The 21,003-nt window shown below is 44.3% G+C and overlaps 1 protein-coding gene across 1 annotated transcript in view; it reads left to right on the forward strand.

Annotated features, from left to right (window-relative positions):
* Window positions 1-21,003, forward strand: part of LOC144493945 (dynein axonemal heavy chain 8-like) — a 1,745,965-nt gene that overhangs the window by 1,478,351 nt on the left and 246,611 nt on the right. The window contains exons 88-90 of the mRNA XM_078213522.1: window positions 9,939-10,094; window positions 12,040-12,156; window positions 17,330-17,431. Coding sequence (XP_078069648.1) covers window positions 9,939-10,094; window positions 12,040-12,156; window positions 17,330-17,431 — 375 coding nt within the window. The remainder of the gene's footprint in view (window positions 1-9,938; window positions 10,095-12,039; window positions 12,157-17,329; window positions 17,432-21,003) is intronic.

The raw sequence follows: 21,003 nt of genomic DNA on the forward strand, positions 1-21,003 counted from the left end.
GAGCTTCACCAATCTTATGCGAACTCCTTCATTCCCAGAACCATCCTTGTCAACCTTTCCAGCACCCTCTGCAATGCCTTCCTGAAGTGTGATGGCCAGAACCAGAGACAGTACTCCAGTTGAGGCAAAACCAGTGTTTTATAAAGTTTCAACAGAACTTCCTTGCTTTTGTACTCCATGAGGACAGGATATCAAATGGACAAGATTCAGGAATTCCCACCCCAATTTCATTGTCGGCAATTTTCAGTGAGGTGGGATAAGGGGACGGGAGGTGAGGTGGTGGGTCCTGAGCCCACATTCTACAGCCTCCGTGTTGTTGGCTTGATTGCAGAAATGGGCTGATCAGACCTTCTGCAATTTTCCTGCAGTCAGGACAGTGTTGAAATGTGACAGCATTCACAGCAGCTTAGATATTCCGTGAACCATGGGAGAACTGTGGTTTAGAATTACAACCCATCATATGCATGGTAAATTCAAAAGATCTTCCCAATTTTATATATCAGAATGAAATGCTGAATCATATTTTATATATGTTTTTCATACAGTGAATAATGATTTACTTTGAGAAGACAAGTAACCATTAAATAAAGTCTTTGACATGTTGTTATTCCTGACACTTGGCAAGCTATCAAGACAAAGAATTGCATTTTGAGGGAAATACTTTCAGATGCATTAGAGTGTGCAATCCACAGAGTATCCACTGGAGGTCCTCAGCATTAAGGATGTCAGTCTTCAGCCAATTTGATTCACTCCATTCCATTTGATGTCAAGAAATGGCTGAAGGCACTGGATACTGCAAAGTCTATGGATCCTGACAATATTTCAGCAACCGTCCTGAAGACTTGTGCTCCAGAACTTGCCGCACCCCCCCCCCCCCCCAGCTAAGCTGTTCCAGTACACTACATCACTGGCATCTATTTGGCAATGTGGAAAATTGCCCAGCTATGTCCTGTGCACAAAAAGCAGGACAAATCCAATCCGGCCAATTACCGCCCAATCAGTCTACTCTTGATCATCAGTGAAGTGATGAAGGGGTCATCAACAGTGTTATCAAGTGGCACTTGCTCAGCAATAACCACCTCATTGATGCTCAGTTTAAGTTTTGTCAGAGTCACTCAACTACTGACCTCATTACAACCTTGGTTCAAACATGGACAAAAGAGCTGAATTCTGAGGTGAGGTTAGAGAGATTGCCCCTCACATTAAGGCAGCAGTTGATGGAGTATGGCATAAAACACAAAAGAAGATGGTTGTGGTTGTTGGAGGTCAAACAGCTCAGCTCTAGGGCATCTCTGCAGGAGTTCCTCAGTCATGTCCAAGGCCCAACCATCTTCAGCTGCTTCATCAGTGTCCTTCCTTCCATCATAATAAGGTCAGAAGTGGGGATGTTCATTGATGAGTGCACAATGTCCAGTATCATTTGCGACTCCTCAGATACTGAAGCAGTTCATGTCCAAATGCAACAAGACCTGGACAATAACCAGCCTTGGGCTGACAGGCGGCAAATAACATTTGTGCCATACAATGACCATCTCCAACAAGAGACAATCTAATCATCGCGCCTTTATATTTAATGGCATTGTCATTGCTGAATCCCCACCATCATCCCAAGAGTTGCCATTGACCAGAAACTCAACTGAATTACATGAATAGATCAGAGGCTAGGAATCCTGTGGCACGTAACTCACTTCCTAATCCCCCAAAAGCCTTTCCACCATCTACAAGGCACAAATGAGTATGATGGAATACCATCCACTTAACTGAATAAGTGCAGCTCCAACAGCACCCAAGAAGCTCAACACCATCCAGGTCAAAGCAAACCATTTAATTAGCATCCCTTCCACAAATATTCACTTCCTCCACCACTGATGCACAGGAACAGCCGTGTGTACCATCACCAAGATGCACTGCAGCAAATCATTCAGCCTCCTTGTGCAACACCATCTAAATCCATGACTGTTGCCATCTAGAAGGACAAATGCAGCAACAGCTGGAAGTTCCCCTCCAAGTCACTCACCACTCTGATTTGGAAATACAAAGAAAAACGAAAATTACAGCACAGGAACAGGTCCTGCGGCTCTCCAAGCCTGACCATGCTGCCCGACTTAACTAAAACCCCCTACCCTTCTGGGGACCATATCCCCCCATTCCCATTCTATTCATGTATTTGTCAAGACGGCCCTTAAAAGTCACTATCGTATCTGCTTCCACTACCTCCCCTGGCAGCGAGTTCCAGGCACCCACCACCCTCTGTGTAAAAAAACCTGCCTCGTACATCTCCTTTCAACCTTGCCCCTCGCACCTTAAACCTAAGCCCCCGAGTGATTGACTCTTCCACCCTGGGAAAAAGCTTCTGACTGTCCACTCTATCCATGCCTCTCATAACCTTGTAGACTTCTATCAGGTCGCCCCTCAACCTCCGTCATTCCAGTGAGAACAAACCAAGTTTCTACAACCTCTCCTCATTGCTAATGCCCTCCATACCAGGCAACATCCTGGTAAATATTTTCTGTACCCTCTCCAAAGCCTCCACATCCTTCTGGTAGTGTGGCGACCAGAATTGAACACTATATTCCAAGTGCGGCCTAATTAAGGGTCTATAAAGCTGCAACATGACTTGCCAATTTTTAAACTCAGTGCCCTGGGCGATGAAGGCAAGCATGCTGTATGCCTTCTTGACTACCTTCTCCACCTGCATTGCCACTTTCAGTGACCTGTGTACCTGTACACCCAGATCCCTCTGCCTATCAATCTCTTAAGGGTTCTGCCATTTACTGTATATTTCCTATCTATATTAGACCTTCCAAAATGCATTACCTCACATTTGTCCGGATTAAACTCCATCTGCCATCTCTCCGCCCAAGACTCCAACTGATCTATATCCTGCTGTATCCTCTGAAGGTCCTCATCACTATCTGCAAATCCACCAACCTTTGTGTCGTCCACAAATTTACTAATCAAACCAGTTACATTTTCCTCCAAACCATTTATATATATTACAAACAGCAAAGGTCCCAGCACTGATCCCTGAGGAACACCACTTGTCACAGCCCTCCATTCAGAAATGCATCCTTCCACTGCCACCCTCTGTCTTCTATGACCGAGCCAGTTTTGTATCCACATTGCCAGCTCACCTCTGATCCCATGCGACTTCACCTTCTGCACCAGTCTGCCATGAGGGACCTTGTCAAAGGCCTTACTGAAGTCCATGTAGACAACATCCACTGCCCTACCCTCATCAATCATCTTCGTCACTTCCTCGAAAAACTCGATCAAGTTAGTGAGACACGACCTCCTCTTCACAAAACCATGTTGCCTCTCACTAATATGTCCACTTATATCATAAATAGGCTGTGGTTGTTTTCTTTGGCTTCATTCTATGATCATCTTGCTGGTGCCAGTACAGAGCGAGACTGCGGATAGTTGGGAACCTGTCTCGGGGGCAGGGAATTCATATGGTGTTCGTGGAAGTGGAAATGACTAGGGTTGGGAAGCATTTCCCGATCAGGGCCATTGTGATCTCCTGGACTCGTTTCGATTGCCTCAGGGGGTCGGAGAGGAATTTCCCAGATTTTTTTTCCCCATATTGGCCCTGGGGTTTTTCACTCTGGGTTTTCGCCTCTCCCTGGAGATCACATGGTCTGGAATGGGGGGGTGGGGGTGAGTTAATAGGTTGTAATGAACAAAGCATCGTAGCTGTGAGGGACAGCTCGGTGGATAGGATATTGGTATGTAGATAGGCTGGAAAATTGGGCGGGGATCCTGGATTCAGGATTCAATCCTGGACCGGGGAGCGGCGCGGGCTTGGAGGGCCGAAGGGCCTGTTCCTGTGCTGTATTGTTCTTTGTTCTTTGGGACAGAGGAGTCTGAGGGGTAACATGATTGAAATGTACAGAATTCTAAGAATGATCCCAGGAATGAAGGGTTTGTCATATGAGGAGCGGTTGAGAAGTCTGGGTCTATTCTCGATGGAGTTTAGAAGGATTAGGGGGAATCTAATTGAAACTTACAGAATATTGAGAGGCCCAGATAGAGTGGAAGTGGATAGGCTGTTTCCACTAGTGGGAGAGACTAGAACTCGAGGGCACAACCTCAGAGTGAAGTGACGCTCCTTTAAAACTGAGATGAGGAGGAATTTCTTCAGCCAGAGTGTGGCGAATCTGTGGAACTCAATACCACAGAGAGAGCTGTGGAGGCCAGGCCATTGAGTGTCTTTAAGCAGAGATAGATAGGTCCTTAATCAATAAGGGAATCAAAGGTTAAGGGGAGAAGGCAGGAGAAAGGGGATGAGAATCATATCAGCCATGATTGAATGGCGGAGCAGACTCGATGGGCCAAATGGCCTAATTCTGCTCCTATGTCTTATGGTCTTGTAAGGGATTGAGGGAACAGGAAAGTAAATTATCAAAGGTCATAGATTTAAGATGATTGGTAGAAGGATTAAAGGAGACATTAGGAAAAAAAATTCACTCATAGGGTGAAAGATTTGCTGCCCAGACTGGTGGTTCAGGCAGAAACCCTCAACTCATTTAAAAGATAGCTGTGTAGCTGAGATGCTGTAATCTGCAGGCCTCCAGACTGGGTGCTGGAAGGTGAGTTTAGAATGGGCAGCTAGTTTTTTATTTCAACCAGTGCAGATATAATTGAATGGTCTTCTGTGCCATACATAACATTTCTATGGTTCTATCTTTTCCTTGAAATTCAACTGAGCCATCTGTTTGACTATTTCAAAGTTTTGCTAGATGGCTAAGATTTTGCTATCTTATTAACCTTGGCCACTTGTTTAGCTATTTCAAAGCTTTAACAGATGACTGAGCTTCTTGCTATTTTCATGCTGATCTAAGAGCGTCTTGATTGTCACATGAGGCATCAATGTGTGATCAGTGAGTCCTGCACTCAGGGAACCCAACCACTACAGCAAAACTGAAAGATTTCTAAATATTTTATTAGGGCTGAAACTGAAATAATCCAATCTGAAACTGGGATCTTAAACCTAAACAAAATAAACTACGAAGATATGAGGGGTGAGTTTGCTGTGATAGATTGGACAATGTCATTGAAAGGCATGATGGTGGATAGGCAATAGCAAATATTTAAGGAATGAATATACACATTGTAACAGTTATACATCCTTTTTTGGTTCAAAAACTCAACAGGCAAAGTGGCCCAACCATGGCTAATAAAATAAATGAAGGATAGTATTAGATCCACAGAGAAGTAATCTAAAGTTGCTCGAAAAAGCAAGCCTGAGGACTGGGAAAAGTTCAAATTTCAGCAAAGGAGTATCAAGACTTTGATTAAGGGGAGAAAAATAAAGTATGAGAGTAAACTTGCAAGAAACATAAAAATGGACTGTAAAAACTTCTATAAGTGTTTAAAAATAAAACCAGTGAAGGAAAATTTCCAAAATGACAGATTTGATAATGAAAAACAAGGAAATGGCAGAGCATTTAAACAACTACTTCAGTTCTGTCTTCATCAAGGAAGCCACAAATAATTTCCCAGAAATGTTAGGGAAGCAAGGGTCCAGTGAGAACAAAGAACAAAGAACAATACAGCACAGGAACAGGCCCTTCGGCCCTCCAAGCCTGCGCCGCTCATGTGCCCAACTAGACCATTCGTTTGTATCCCTCTATTCCCAGTCTGTTCATGTGGTTATCTAGATAAGTCTTAAACGATCCCAGCGTGTCCGCCTCAATCACCTTGCTTGGCAGTGCATTCCCGGCCCCCACCACCCTCTGTGTAAAATACATCCCCCTGACATCTGTGTTGAACCTTGCCCCCCTCACCTTGAACCCATGACCCCTTGTGTTCGTCACCTCCGACCTGGGAAAAAGCTTCCCACTGTTCACCCTATCTATGCCCTTCATAATTTTATACACCTCTATTAGGTTGCCCCTCATCCTCCGTCTTTCCAGGGAGAACAACCCCAGTTTACCCAATCTCGCCTCATAACTAAGACCCTCCATACCAGGCAACATCCTGTAAACCTTTTTTGTACTCTCTCCAAAGCTCCACGTCCTTCTGGTAGTGTGGCCACCAGAACTGGACGCAGTATTCCAAATGTGGCCTAACCAATGTTCTATACAGCTGCAACATCATATGCCAACTTTTATATTCTATGCCCCGTCCAATAAAGGCAAGCATGCCATATGCCTTCTTGACCACCTTCTCCACCTGTGCTGCCACCTTTAAGGATCTGTGGACTTGTACACCCAGGTCCCTCTGTGTGTCTATACTCCTGATGGTTCTGCCATTTATTGTATAGCTCCCCCTTACATTAGATCTACCGAAATGCATCACTTCCCATTTATCTGGATTAAATTCCATCTGCCATTTCTCTGCCCAATTTTCCAGCCTATCTATATCCTGCTGTATTCTCTGACAATGTTCATCAATATCAGCAACTCCAGCAATCTTTGTGTCATCCGCAAACTTACTGATCACACCAGCTACATCTTCCTCCAAATCATTTATATATATATCACAAACAGCAGAGGTCCCAGTACAGAGCCCTGCGGAACACCACTAGTCACAGACCTCCAACCGGAAAAAGACACCTCCACTGTTACCCTCTGTCTTCTATGGCTAAGCCAGTTCTCCACCCATCTAGCTAGCTCACCTTTTATCCCGTGAGATTTAACCTTTTGCACCAGCCTGCCATGAGGGACCTTGTCAAACGCTTTACTAAAATCCATATAGACGACATCCACGGCCCTTCCCTTGTCAATAGTTTTTGTCACCTCCTCAAAAACTCAACCAAATTTGTGAGGCATGACCTCCCTCGTACAAAACCATGCTGTCTATCGCGAATAAGATTATTCAGTTCTAAATGCGCAGAAAGCTATCTCTAAGAATCTTCTCCAACAATTTCCCTACCACGGACGTCAAGCTCACCGGCCTATAATTACCCGGGTTATCTTTGCTACCCTTTTTAAATAACGGGACCACATTTGCTATCCTCCAATCCTCTGGGACCTCACCTGTGTCCAGTGAAGAGACAAAGATTTCTGTTAGAGGCCCAGCAATTTCATCTCTTGCCTCCCTGAGGAGTCTAGGATAGATGCCATCTGGCCCTGGGGATTTGTCTGTCTGAATGTTTCTTAAAAAACCTAACACTTCCTCCCTTGTAATTGAGATTTTTTCTAACGGGTCAATACATCTCTCTGAGACACTACCAGTCAACATGTCCCTCTCCTTTGTGAATACTGATGCAAAGTATTCGTTTAGGATCTCTCCTACTTCCTTTGGTTCTAAGCATAATTCCCCTCCTTTGTCCCTGAGAGGTCCGATTCTTTCCCTAACAACCCTCTTGTTCCGAACGTATGTATAAAATGCCTTAGGATTCTCCTTAATCCTGTCTGCCAAGGACATTTCGTGACCCCTTTTTGCCCTGCTAACTCCCTGTTTGAGTTATTTTCTACTTTCTCTGTATTCCTCCAGTGCTTCATCTGTTTTTAGCTGCCTGGACCTCATGTATGCCTCTTTTTTCTTTTTGATTCGACCCACAATTTCACTGGTTATCCACGGCTCCCGAATCCTACCTTTCCTGTCCTTCCTCTTTACATGATGTGGAGATGCCGGCGTTGGACTGGGGTAAACACAGTAAGAAGTTTAACAACACCAGGTTAAAGTCCAACAGGTTTATTTGGTAGCAAAAGCCACACAAGCTTTCGGAGCTGCAAGCCCCTTCTTCAGGTGAGTGGGAATTCTGTTCACAAACAGAGCATATAAAGACACAAACTCAATTTACCATGAATAATGGTTGGAATGCGAATACTTACAACGAATCAAGTCTTTAAGAAACAAAACAATGTGAGTGGAGAGAGCATCAAGACAGGCTAAAAAGATGTGTATTGTCTCCAGACAAGACAGCCAGTGAAACTCTGTGGGGGTTACAAATAGTGTGACATGAACCCAATATCCCGGTTGAGGCCGTCCTCGTGTGTGCGGAGCTTGGCTATCAGTTTCTGCTCAGCGACTCTGCGCCGTCGTGTGTCGCGAAGGCCGCCTTGGAGAACGCTTACCCGAATATCAGAGGCCGAATGCCCGTGACCGCTGAAGTGCTCCCCAACAGGAAGAGAACAGTCTTGCCTGGTGATTGTCGAGCGTTCGACAATCACCAGGCAAGACTGTTCTCTTCCTGTTGGGGAGCACTTCAGCGGTCACGGGCATTCAGCCTCTGATATTCGGGTAAGCATTCTCCAAGGCGGCCTTCGTGACACACGACGGCGCAGAGTCGCTGAGCAGAAACTGATAGCCAAGTTCCGCACACACGAGGACGGCCTCAACCGGGATATTGGGTTCATGTCACACTATTTGTAACCCCCACAGAGTTTCACTGGCTGTCTTGTCTGGAGACAATACACATCTTTTTAGTCTGTCTTGATGCTCTCTCCACTCACATTGTTTTGTTTCTTAAAGACTTGATTAGTTGTAAGTATTCGCATTCCAACCATTATTCATGGTAAATTGAGTTTGTGTCTTTATATGCTCTGTTTGTGAACAGAATTCCCACTCACCTGAAGAAGGGGCTTGCAGCTCCGAAAGCTTGTGTGGCTTTTGCTACCAAATAAACCTGTTGGACTTTAACCTGGTGTTGTTAAACTTCTTACTTCCTCTTTACAGGCAGAATTGAAGGAAATTAGTATGACTAAAAAATAGTGTTGGAGAAATTAATGGGAGAGAGAGCCAATAATTCATCAGGGCATGATAATCTAGATCCCAGGATATTAAAGGTGGCCATGGAAATAGTGAATGTATTGGTTGTCATCTTCCAAAATTCTAGATTCTGGAACAGTCCTGGCAATTTGAGAATTATGGCCTTACCTGGATTGAATTATGTGTGAAAAACAGAATGGCAGAGTACTATTGAAATGGTGATTGGAAAATGTTGATGTACAAAGGGACCTAGGTGTCCTTGTACAACAATCACTGAAAGCAACTATGAAGGAACAGCAAGCAGTTAGGAAGGGAAATGGTATGTTGGCCTTCATTGCAAGAGGATTTGAGTACAGGAATAAGGATGACTTACCACAACTGTACAGGGCCTCGGTGAGACCACACCTGGAGTATTGTGTACAGTTTTGATGTCCACATCTAAGAAAGGATATGCTTACCATCAAGAGAGTGCAGTGAAGGTTCACCAGACTGATTCCCGTCTCTATTTGTAAACCCATTGAAAGTTCAGATATGATACTTTACAACTACAGCTTTGTCAGGCAATTACACACAACCTGGTAACTCATGATGCAACCAGCTTTGCTTTTTTGAACCTGGTCTTATGAAAGATCCAGACAGCAACATTCAATAGAGTTGAGCCTAGCAAGCACTGCAGGCAAGGATCCCATGTACAAATGAGAATATCTATAACAGTTACAAACGTTTGATTAATGCATAACTCCTGGTTTCACTTCCGAGTTTAAAAAATAGGAAAACCTTCCAGTAAATTAGCATCAACCAATTCACTTGAAGCACCTGTACAGGAGAGTGAGAGCATGGCCAAAGCTGGTTGTATAATGTGAATAACCAGGTAGTGTGTAATTGTCTGACAAAGCTGTGGTTGTAAAGTATCATACCTGAGCTTTCAATGGGTTTATAGAGTACAAAATCCAAGAGGTTTTGCTAAATCTGTATAAATAATTCAACCCCACTGTGACTGTGGGTTCCCATTCTGTGTGCCTAAAGGATGTGAGGGAGAGGATTAAGAGAGGGATGGGACGCATAAACAGAAAGAGCACCAGAGCCCACGAGTTCTCTTCCTCGCCCTGGATCGCACTCTTTAAAAATTCCCAAAGGGTCACCAATCTGAAACGTTAACTTGATTTTTCTCTCTCCACAGATTGTCCCCGATCTACTTTGTGTTTCCAGTATTTTTACTGAAGATTTTCAGAATTTGTAGTACCTTGCTCTTGAAATTTTCATTGTCTATTTTGCAGACATCCATTAAGTACACCAATGAGCCTCCTCAGGGAGTGCGGGCAGGACTGAAAAGAACATTTACCGGGATCTCTCAAGACCAAATAGAATATTCAAACCTGCCCATGTGGAAACCGTTACTGTATGCAGTCGCTTTCCTGCACACCACTGTCCAGGTAATAGAAGCCAGGGCTGACTGCGCTGTACCCTGATCATTTATTCCAGTTATATTAATTCAGTAAGTGGGGTTGACCATATCCCTGAAGGCAAGAGATTTCATGTTGTGGAACTTAAGAGGTGATCTCATATAGCAAAAGCTGTGGGTTTCTAGCATTCACTGACACTCCACTATCTTCTACTTAACCTGCTTTTCTGAGCAGGATGCAGCGATGCTTACCGAAAGTAATCGGGGTGCTTCTTTAAACATGCATCATTGAGCCAAACTGCAATTTTATTTCTGTCCTGAGCGAGGAAGCTGATGTAGCTTACTCAAACAAACAGAAAGCCAAAACTGGTTGGTGGTGGACAGCACTAAGGGAGCCAGAAAGCCACCAGCCAGCACCATAGAACCAATAGCTGGAAAGAGATGAAGTTGCAGGGAAGGGGCTTGGGAGGGCACCAGTGTCATAACAAATCTATCTTATGGAGTCCAGAAGAGCATTCCAGATCCTCCTGGCACCACAAGCAAAGTTAAAGAAAAGTTTAGAATAAATCTGTTTGGTCCTCTTCCAGCTCCAAATTGTACTTAATCCCTGAGCGCCACCATCACAGTGTCACAGTGGTTAGCACTGCTGCCTCACAACGCTAAGGACCCGGGTTCAATTCCTGGCTTGGGTCACTGTCTGTGTGGAGTCTGCACGTTCTCCCCATGTCTGCGTGGGTTTCCTCCAGGTGCTCCGATTTCTTTCATGCTGGTTAGGTCCATTGGCCATGCTAAATTCTTCTTCAGTGTACCTGAACAGGCGCCGGAGTGTGGCAACATGGGGATTTTCACAGTAACGTCATTGCAGTGTTAATGTAAGCCTACTTGTGACACTAATAAATAAAGTTAAACTTCCTGGCCTAGTTTCCACCAGGTTGGAAGCACAAATCATGCCTCATTTCAAACAATTGGTCCAAAAAAAGATTCTAAAAATGAATTACCTTTACTACTTGAGCTGTCCTGCTTCTCTCAGATAAAGTGAAAGATTTAAATCTCCCATTATAACATATTGGGTGGGATTTTACGGCCTCACCTGTCCTGAAACCGTCAAAGGACCTTTCCATGGTCCACCTCTTGCCCACTCCGATCCCTGTGGCGGGCGGGCTGGTAAAATTCCAGCCTTTGTTTCTGTCTGATCTTTGTATTTATAAATCCTGCCCACTACATTTCAAATATCAGGAAATTTGTGGACAACTCCCAACAGAGTCTTGAATCTATTGTTCTATATTATTCCCACTTTCTGATCATCTTTGACATGTTAATAAAACTGGAAAAAAAATAAACAAACAGGCATTCAAAAACCTCGACAAAAATACTATTCCACATAGGAACCCATCTGTCAATTAAACACACAGCCATTCAAACTCTACTTGGAAAACTGCTCTAACTTGTTCATAAAACTTTGAAAATATACAGACAGGCTTCAAAACATTTTAAATCCTATTAACTGTTCATAAAATAGTCAATGAAAAGAGAGCTCAATAACCCCTGCTGAGCTAAATCCATTAGTGAGTATGGAATTCAGCCAAGCATTCATAATGGGAATCTAAAGCACAGCCCGTCAACAACTAGAGCTGAATAGATTTTAGCCTTTTGAAATAGTAGAGCAGATATTCAGATGCTCCACTGATTCAAAAAGCTGGACTGTGAATTAATGTAAAGATTAAAGTATAAGGTCTGAAAAATACATCTCTATACTGTTGAGTGCAGAAGAGTTCTTTTTCTACAGGATCATGTACTCTAATGCATCTGAATATTTTCAGAATGCTTGTCAATTTAAAGATCACTTACCTTCCAAGTGCAAAGTCCAGTCATCACTTAATACTGGAAACTCGTTCAATATGATTTATTTTGAATTTACAAAATAAGTGAAATGGAAGTGATTAAGCCTTTTATTTTTACTTCCTATGAAATGTTAGGAACGCCGGAAGTTTGGTCCACTGGGATGGTGTATTCCATATGAATTTAACTCATCAGATTTCACTGCCAGTGTCCAGTTCATACAGAACCACCTGGACGATTGTGACAAAAAGAAGGTGTGTTTGGATCTATCCTGTGTGATATGTTCTGTGTGAGAATGTTGATTAAGAACATACAAAAATCAGTTTTCTTGTAACAAATACTTCAATGCCAGACCTAAAAACGTTCTTGCTAAATGCTGAAACATCGAAACAGTAGAGTTCCAAAGAAATTTGGAAAACAAGATAAATAGATCATTAAAATGCCATGAACCGGTAATCAGTTTGAGTAGAGATAGGAAATAACAAGGCCAATCAGTCACTGGTGAGAGTAGCTCATACACTGTAGGGCAGAGTATAAGGTGTAAAATAATGAGGCTTGTAATAGTGTACTACATTAAACATGGGTGATGTTAATCTTCAGATATTGGTCAAACCAAATTGGCAAACATAGATGAGAGGACAAGTTCATAATGTATTTGTGACAGTCCCTTCATTCCACAATTTGTTCCAATCAGAGAATAGGCTGTTTTAGAATGGTAATGTGTAATGAAACAGGATTAATTAATGATCATTGCCTGGCATTTGTGTGACATGAATGTTATTTGCCATTTGTGAGCCCAAGCCTGGATATTTTCTAGGTCTTGCTGCATTTGAAGCAGTCCAGGCCCAAATGCAGCAGGACCTGAACAATATCCAGGATTGGACTCATGTGGCAAGTAACATCTTCAAGAGAAAATCTAACCTTGATATTCAATGGCATTACCATCACTGAATCCCCCACTATCAACATCCTTGGGTTAACCCTTGACCAGAAACTGAACTCAACTAGCCATATAAATACTTTAGCTACCAGAGCAGGTGAAGGCTAGGAATCCTGCAGTGAGCAACTCCCCAAAGCCTGTCCATCATCTACAAGGCACAATCAAGAGTGTGATGGATGGGTGCAGTTCCAACAACACAAGAGGCATGTCACCATCTAGGACAAAACCCGCTTGATTTGCATCCCATCCACAAACATTCCCACCACCACCGACACTCAGTGGCAGCCGTGTGTACTATCTACAAGATACATTGCAGAAACTCACCAAGACTCCTTAGACTACACTTTCCGAACCCACAAACACTTCTATCCAGAATGACAAGAGCAGTAGATACATGGAAACACCACCACCTGGAAGTTCCCCTCCAAGTCACTCACCATCCTGACTTGGAAATATACCACCGTTCCTTCACAGTTGCTGGGTCAATATCCTGGAGCCCCCTTGCTAATCTACACCTCATGGACTACAGAAGTTCAAGAAGGCGGCTCATTACCATCTTCTCAAGGGCAGGAGCCCTGGCTTGCCAAGTCATTTTAGAGGGTATTTAAGTGCCAACCACATTGCTGTCACATATAGGTCAGACCGGGTAAGAATGGCAGATTTCCTTCTCTGTAGGTCATAATGCTGACTTTTCCAGCGATATCCACATCCCATTAACAAATAAAAAGAAACTTGCACTCAAAAATGAGCAAGATTTGGAACATCTACCAGAAATGATGTTGGAAACTTATTCCATGAATAGTTATTAAAGAAATTTGGAGAGATACTTGAGTTGAAGAACTTAAAGATATTGATAACAAATGCATATATATGGGACGAAAAACAACAGTTCTTACAAAGAACAAAGAGAACAAAGAACAGTACAGCACAGGAAACAGGCCCTTCGGCCCTCCAAGCCTGTGCCGCTCCTTGGTCCAACTAGACCATTCGTTTGTCTCCCTCCATTCCCAGACTGCTCATGTGACAATCCAGGTAAGTCTCAAACAATGCCAGCGTGTCTGCCTCCACCACCCTACTTGGCAGCGCATTCCAGGCCCCCATCACTCCTTGTGTAAAAAAACGTCCCTCTGATATCTGAGTTATACCTCGCCCCTCTCACCTTGAGCCCGTGACCCCTCGTGACCGTCACCTCCGGCCTGGGAAAAAGCTTCCCACTGTTCACCCTAGCTACACCCTTCATAGTTTTGTACACCTCTATTAGGTCTCCCCTCATTCTCCGTCTTTCCAGGGAGAACAACCCCAGTTTACCCAATCTCTCCTCATAGCTAAGACCCTCCATACCAGGCAACATCCTGGTAAACCTTCTCTGCACTCTCTCTAAAGCCTCCACATCCTTCTGGTAGTGCGGCAACCAGAACTGGATGCAGTACTCCAAATGTGGCCTAACCAGCATTCTATACAGCCGCAACATCAGACTCCAGCTTTTATACTCTATACCCCGTCCTACAAAGGCAAGCATACCATATGCCTTCTTCACCACCTTCTCCACCTGTGCTGCCACCTTCAAGGATTTGTGGACTTGCACACCTGGGTCCCTCTGTGTTTCTATACTCTTGATGGCTCTGCCATTTATTGTATAACTCCCCCCTACATTAGTTCTTCCAAAATGCATCACTTCGCATTTATCTGGAATAAATTCCATCTGCCATTTCTCCGCCCAATTTTCCAGCCTATCTATATCCTGCTGTATTGTCCGACAATGTTCATCGCTATCCGCAAGTCCAGCCATCTTCGTGTCATCCACAAACTTGCTGATAACACCAGTTACATCTTCTTCCAAATCATTTATATATATCACAAATAGCAGAGGTCCCAGTACAGAGCCCTGCGGAACACCACTGGTCACAGACCTCCAGCCGGAAAAAGACCCTTCGACTGCTACCCTCTGTCTCCTGTGGCCAAGCCAGTTTTCTACCCATTTAGCCACCTCTCCTTGTATCCCATGAGCCTTAACCTTCTTAACCAACCTGCCATGAGGGACTTTGTCAAATGCCTTACTGAAATCCACATAGACGACATCCACGGCCCTTCCTTCGTCAACCATTTTTGTCACTTCCTCAAAAAACTCCACCAAATTTGTAAGACACGACCTCCCTCTTACAAAACCATGCTGTCTGTCACTAATGAGATTGTTCCATTCTAAATGCGCATACATCCTGTCTCTAAGAATCCTCTCCAACAACTTCCCTACCACGGATGTCAAGCTCACTGGCCTATAATTACCCGGGTTATCCCTGCTACCCTTCTTAAATAATGGTACCACATTCGCTGTCCTCCAATTCTCGGGGACCTCACCTGTGTCCAACGAAGAGACAAAGATTTCCGTCAGAGGCCCAGCAATTACATCTCTTGTCTCCCTGAGCAGTCTAGGATAGATGCCATCAGGCCCTGGGGATTTGTCAGTTTTAATGTTACCTAAAATACCTAACACTTCCTCCCTTTGTATTGGAGATTCTCTCCAACGGGTCAACACCTCCCTCTGAGACACTCCCAGTCAACAAGTCCCTCTCCTTTGTGAATACCGATGCAAAGTATTCATTTAGGATCTCCCCTATTCCCTTGGGTTCTAAGCATAATTCCCCTCCTTTGTCCCTGAGAGGTCTGGCTTTTTCCCTGACAACTCTTTTATTCCTAACATATGAATAAAATGCTTTAGGGTTCTCCTTAATCCTGTCTGCCAAGAACATTTCGTGACCTCTTTTTGCCCTTCTAACTCCCCGTTTGAGTTCTTTCCTACTCTCTCTGTATTCCTCCAGAGCTCCATCTGTTTTCAGTTGCCTGGACCTAACGTACGCCTCTCTTTCCATAGAAACCCTACAGTGCAGAAGGAGGCCATTTGGCCCATCGAGTCTGCACTGGCCACAATCCCACCCAATCTTTTTGATCAGATCCTCAATTTCCCTGGTTATCCACGGCTCTCGAATCCTACCTTTCCTATCCTTCCTTTTTACAGGCAGATGCCTGTCCTGCAGCCTTATTAACTGTTCCTTAAAAGACTCCCACATGCCAGATGTGGACTTACCCCCGAACAGCTTCTCCCAATCAACGGCCACCAATTCCTGCCTAATCCGGCTATAGTTAGCCTTCCCCCAATTTAGCACCCTACCCTTAGGACAACACTCGTCCTTGTCCATTACTATCCATTACTATTACCTTTTTAACTTGATTTTCTTTGGGCTTTCTCCATATACAAATGATGAGGTCCAGAGCAACGATACACAAGACAGTGGCCAAATAGGCTCCCACTATGCTATAGGAGCAGCACACTGGCACACTGCTGCCTCACAGCACCAGGGACCCGGGTTCAATTCTGGCCTTGGGTAGCTGTCTATGTGGTGTTTGCACGTTTTCCCTGTGTGTGGGTTTCCTCCGGATGCTCCAGTTTCCTCCCATAGTCCAAAGATGTGCAGGTTAGGTGGAATGGCCATGCTGCTCAATGGGCCGGATGGCCTCTTTCTGCACTGTAGAGATTTCTAAGATTCATAAATCCATAGATCTCTGTAATAGATCTAAGATTTTGAGCAATCGTTGGATGCTGCATCATATCAAATAACCCAGACGCTTTAAGACCAGCAGCAAAGCAAATGATGAAGAACAGATGGCAGACAATTACCAACCTCTTATAATCTCATAAAGGGGCGGCATGGTGGCACAATGGTTAGCACTACTGCTTCAGGGACCCAGGTTTAATTCTGACCTCAGGTCACTGTCTGTGTGGAGTTTGCACATTCTCCCCGTGTCTGCGTGGGTTTCCTTTGGGTGCTCCGGTTTCCTCCCACAGTCCAAAGATGCACGGGTTAGGTTGATTGGCCATGCTAAATTGACCCTAGTGTCAGGGCGATTTGTAGGGGTAAATATGTGGGATTGTGGGAATAGGGCCTGGGTGGGATTGTGGTCGGTGCAGACTCGATAGGCCGAATGGCCTCCTTCTGCACTGTAGGGATTCTATGATTCTTCAATGAGTGGCGGTTCTTCCAACCACTTAATATTCCTCTGGCTTTTTCACTATCCTTCACCAAAGCTGCAGGGGATAATTGGAAAACACTTGCAGAAATTATAAATCTCTCAGAATTTCATGACCAATGATTCCAGGTGAAGGGTACATCTGTTTTGACATTAAACTGTAATCTTAAATTATGTATTAAAATGAAAGAATGTTCATCACTATTTTAAAGTACTCATGTTTGGATATACAATCTATACCACCCTAACTTACTGAAGGCAGCTCACCACACCTTCTGAAGGACAACTAGAGATGGGCAATATATGCTGGCCAGCCAGCAACGCCCATGCCCCACAAATAAATAAATAAAATTACCCCAACTACTCAATAAGCGAATCTTCTTCTCTTATCCAAATCAAGGTACTTATTTATTGATGAAAATACTGGATTGAGATTTCCCTCTTTTGTATTTGATTTTATTCAGGGTGTATCATGGACAACCATTCGCTATATGCTTGGAGAAGTTCAATATGGAGGCCGTGTTACAGATGACTATGACAAACGCCTCCTCAACTGCTTTTGCAAGGTAATCTGTTATGATCCCAACTGATGTTAATACTGGGCAAGTCAGATCCCACAGTGAAACCAGGCTTGATATAGCCTAACTTTGTTTTATTTAGAAGCTGTGGAGGTCAGTTACTGAACATATTCACAAGGGTCTGCCAGTATACTTTTAACATAAAGAATATAGCAATTTATACACTAGAAAAAATGTTGAAAGGATTTCAGTACAAACCTCAGAAATGATTCAAACTCACACAACCCCTTTTACGCCAGCAGCATCCTTACAGTCATGAAACACAGAGAAGATTTACCACTATCCCAACACCATGGCTTCTTTCTTCAGTTGCAAATGGGTTTCTTCTGATGGATTTCTAAGCATTCATTGGATGCTTTTTCCTCATCCGCCTTCACTCTCTGGTGGACACAGTGACTGAAATACCCTTCTGTCCTGTGTCTCTGTGTCCCTGGACCTTTGTCACCAACCCACCGCACAGTTTGTGCTTTTTTTCTAAATTTACTAAACTTCTAACCCCTTTGTAACCCATCGCTTCAATTCAAGGGTTGTAAAGTCTCAGGAAAAGGCGTATATACAAACAGAGTCTCCAGACACCTGGTACCAAGCTCACAAAAAAACTCTAAATGATACTGGAACCATGTTTCACCTTTCTAAATACGCTTAAACAAATATGAATTAATCTTCAGGTTATCCATTGTTGCTAACAAATTCCACTCACAACCATGCTGCACAGCAATATAGAGCCTGATATCAACAAAGAAGCAGCATAGAGCCACAGGACAGAATATTACAGCCTCGCCCGCCCCGATCCTCGCAGAATGAAATTCTCCGTTGGCCTCAGATGAGACTTTATGAGCCTCACCCGAGCAAGGTCCAAACATACCACCCACAGGGTGGAATTTGCTAGTCCCACCCACCAAGAGAATCATAGCGGGCATGGTACGGACCACGTAAAGGTCCTTTGACCTTGGGCAGGAATCTCTGGCCCTGGGGTGAGCAGAGCTGGAAAATCCCACCCATAGAATTATACAAGTCTACAGCACAGATCACAGCATTGTGTGGATTATGGGAGAGATTAGATCACAGCATTGTGTGGATTATGGGAGAGATTAGATCACAGCATTGTGTGAACAAAGAACAAAGAACAATACAGCACAGGAACAGGCCTTTCGGCCCTCCAAGCCCGCGCCGCTCCCTGGTCCAAACTGGACCATTCTTTTGTATCCCTCCATTCCCACTCCGTTCATGTGGCTATCTAGATAAGTCTGAAACGTTCCCAGTGTGTCCGCCTCCACCACCTTGCCCGGCAGCTCATTCCAGGTCCCCACCATCCTCTGTGTAAAATACGTTCTTCTGATATCCGTGTTAAACCTCCCCCCCCTCACCTTGAACCTATGGCCCCTCGTGGACGTCACCACCGACCTGGGAAAAAGCTTCCCACCATTCTATGCCTTTCATAATTTTATACACCTCTATTAGGTCACCCCTCATCCTCCGTCTTTCCAGTGAGAACAACCCCAGTTTACCCAATCTCTCCTCATAACTAAGCCCTTCCATACCAGGCAACATCCTGGTAAACCTCCTCTGTACTCTCTCTAAAGCCTCCACGTCCTTCTGGTAGTGTGGCGACCAGAACTGGGCGCAGTATTCCAAATGCGGCCGAACCAACGTTCTATACAACTGCAACATCAGACCCCAACTTTTATACTCTATGCCCCGTCCTATAAAGGCAAGCATGCCATATGCCTTATTCACTACCTTCTCCACCTGTGATGTCACCTTCAAGGATCTGTGGACTTGCACACCCAGGTCCCTCTGCGTATCTACACCCTTTATGGTTCTGCCATTTATCGTATAGCTCCCCCGTACGTTAGTTCTACCAAAATGCATCATTTCACATTTATCTGGATTGAACTCCATCTGCCATTTCTTTGTCCAAATTTCCAGCCTATCTATATCCTTCTGTAGCCTCTGACAATGTTCCTCACTATCTGCAAGTCCAGCCATTTTCATGTCATCTGCAAACTTACTGATTACTCTAGTTACACCTTCTTCCAGATCGTTTATATAAATCACAAACAGCAGAGATCCCAATGCAGAGCCCTGCGGAACACCACTAGTCACAGGTATCCAGCCGGAAAAAGACCCTTCCACTACCACCCTCTGTCTTCTGTGACCAAGCCAGTTCTCCACCCATCTAGCCACCTCCCCCTTTATCCCATGAGATCCAACCTTTTGCACCAACCTACCATGAGGGAATTTGTCAAACGCTTTACTAAAGTCCATATAGATGACATCCACGGCCCTTCCCTCGTCAACCATTCTAGTCACTTCTTCAAAAAACTCCACCAGGTTAGTGACGCATGACCTCCCTCTCACAAAACCATGCTGACTATTGTTAATGAGTTTATTCCTTTCTAAATGCGCATACATCCTATCTCTAAGAATCCTCTCCAACAACTTCCCTACCACGGACGTTAAGCTCACCGGCCTATAATTTCCTGGGTTATTCTTCCTACCCTTCTTAAATAACGGGACCACATTAGCTATACTCCAATCCTCTGGGACCTCACCTGTGTCCAGTGACGAGACAAAGATTTGTGTCAGAGGCCCAGCGATTTCATCTCTCGTCTCCCTGAGCAGCCTTGGATAGATTCCATCAGGCCCTGGGGATTTGTCAGTCTCTATATTCCCTAAAAAACCTAACACTTCCTCCCTTGTAATGGAGATTTTCTCTAACGGGTCAACACTCCCCTCTGAGACACTCCCAGTCGACACATCCCTCTCCTTTGTGAATACCAACGCAAAGTATTCATTTCGGATCTCCCCTACTTCTTTGGGTTCCAAGCATAATTCCCCACTTTTGTCCCTGAGAGGTCCGATTTTTTCCCTGACAACCCTTTTGTTCCTAACGTATGAATAAAATGCCTTGGGATTCTCCTTAATCCTGTCTGCCAAGGACATTTCGTGACCCCTTTTTGCCCTTCTAATTCCTCGTTTCAGTTCTTTCCTACTTTCTTTGTATTCCTCCAGAGCTCCCTCTGTTTTTAGCTGCCTGGACCTAACGTATGCCTCTCTTTTCTTTTTGACCAATCCCTCAATTTCCCTGGTTATCCACAGTTCTCGAATCCTACCCCTCATATCCTTTTTTACAGGCACATGCCTGTCCTGCAGCCCTAACAACTGTTCCTTAAAAGACTCCCACAGGCCAGATGTGGATTTACCCTCAAACAGCCTCTCCCAATCAACAGCTGCCAATTTCTGCCTAATCCCACGAAAGTTAGCCTTCCCCCAATCCAACACCTTACCCTTAGGACACCACTCATCCTTTACCATCACTATCCTAAAGCTAACAGAATTGTGGTCACTATTTGCCACATGTTCCCCCACCGAAACTTTGAAGACCTGACCGGGCTCATTCCCCAGTACTAGGTCCAGTATAGCCCCCTCTCTAGTCAGGCTATCTACAAATTGTTCCAAAGAACCCTCCTGTACGCATTTTACAAATTCCTCCCCATTCAGCCTCCCAGCCCTACGCGATTTCCAGTCTATACCACGGAAATTGAAGTCTCCCACTA

Source organism: Mustelus asterias, chromosome 5 (assembly GCF_964213995.1).
Source record: "Mustelus asterias chromosome 5, sMusAst1.hap1.1, whole genome shotgun sequence".
In the NCBI taxonomy this organism is placed as follows: domain Eukaryota; kingdom Metazoa; phylum Chordata; class Chondrichthyes; order Carcharhiniformes; family Triakidae; genus Mustelus; species Mustelus asterias.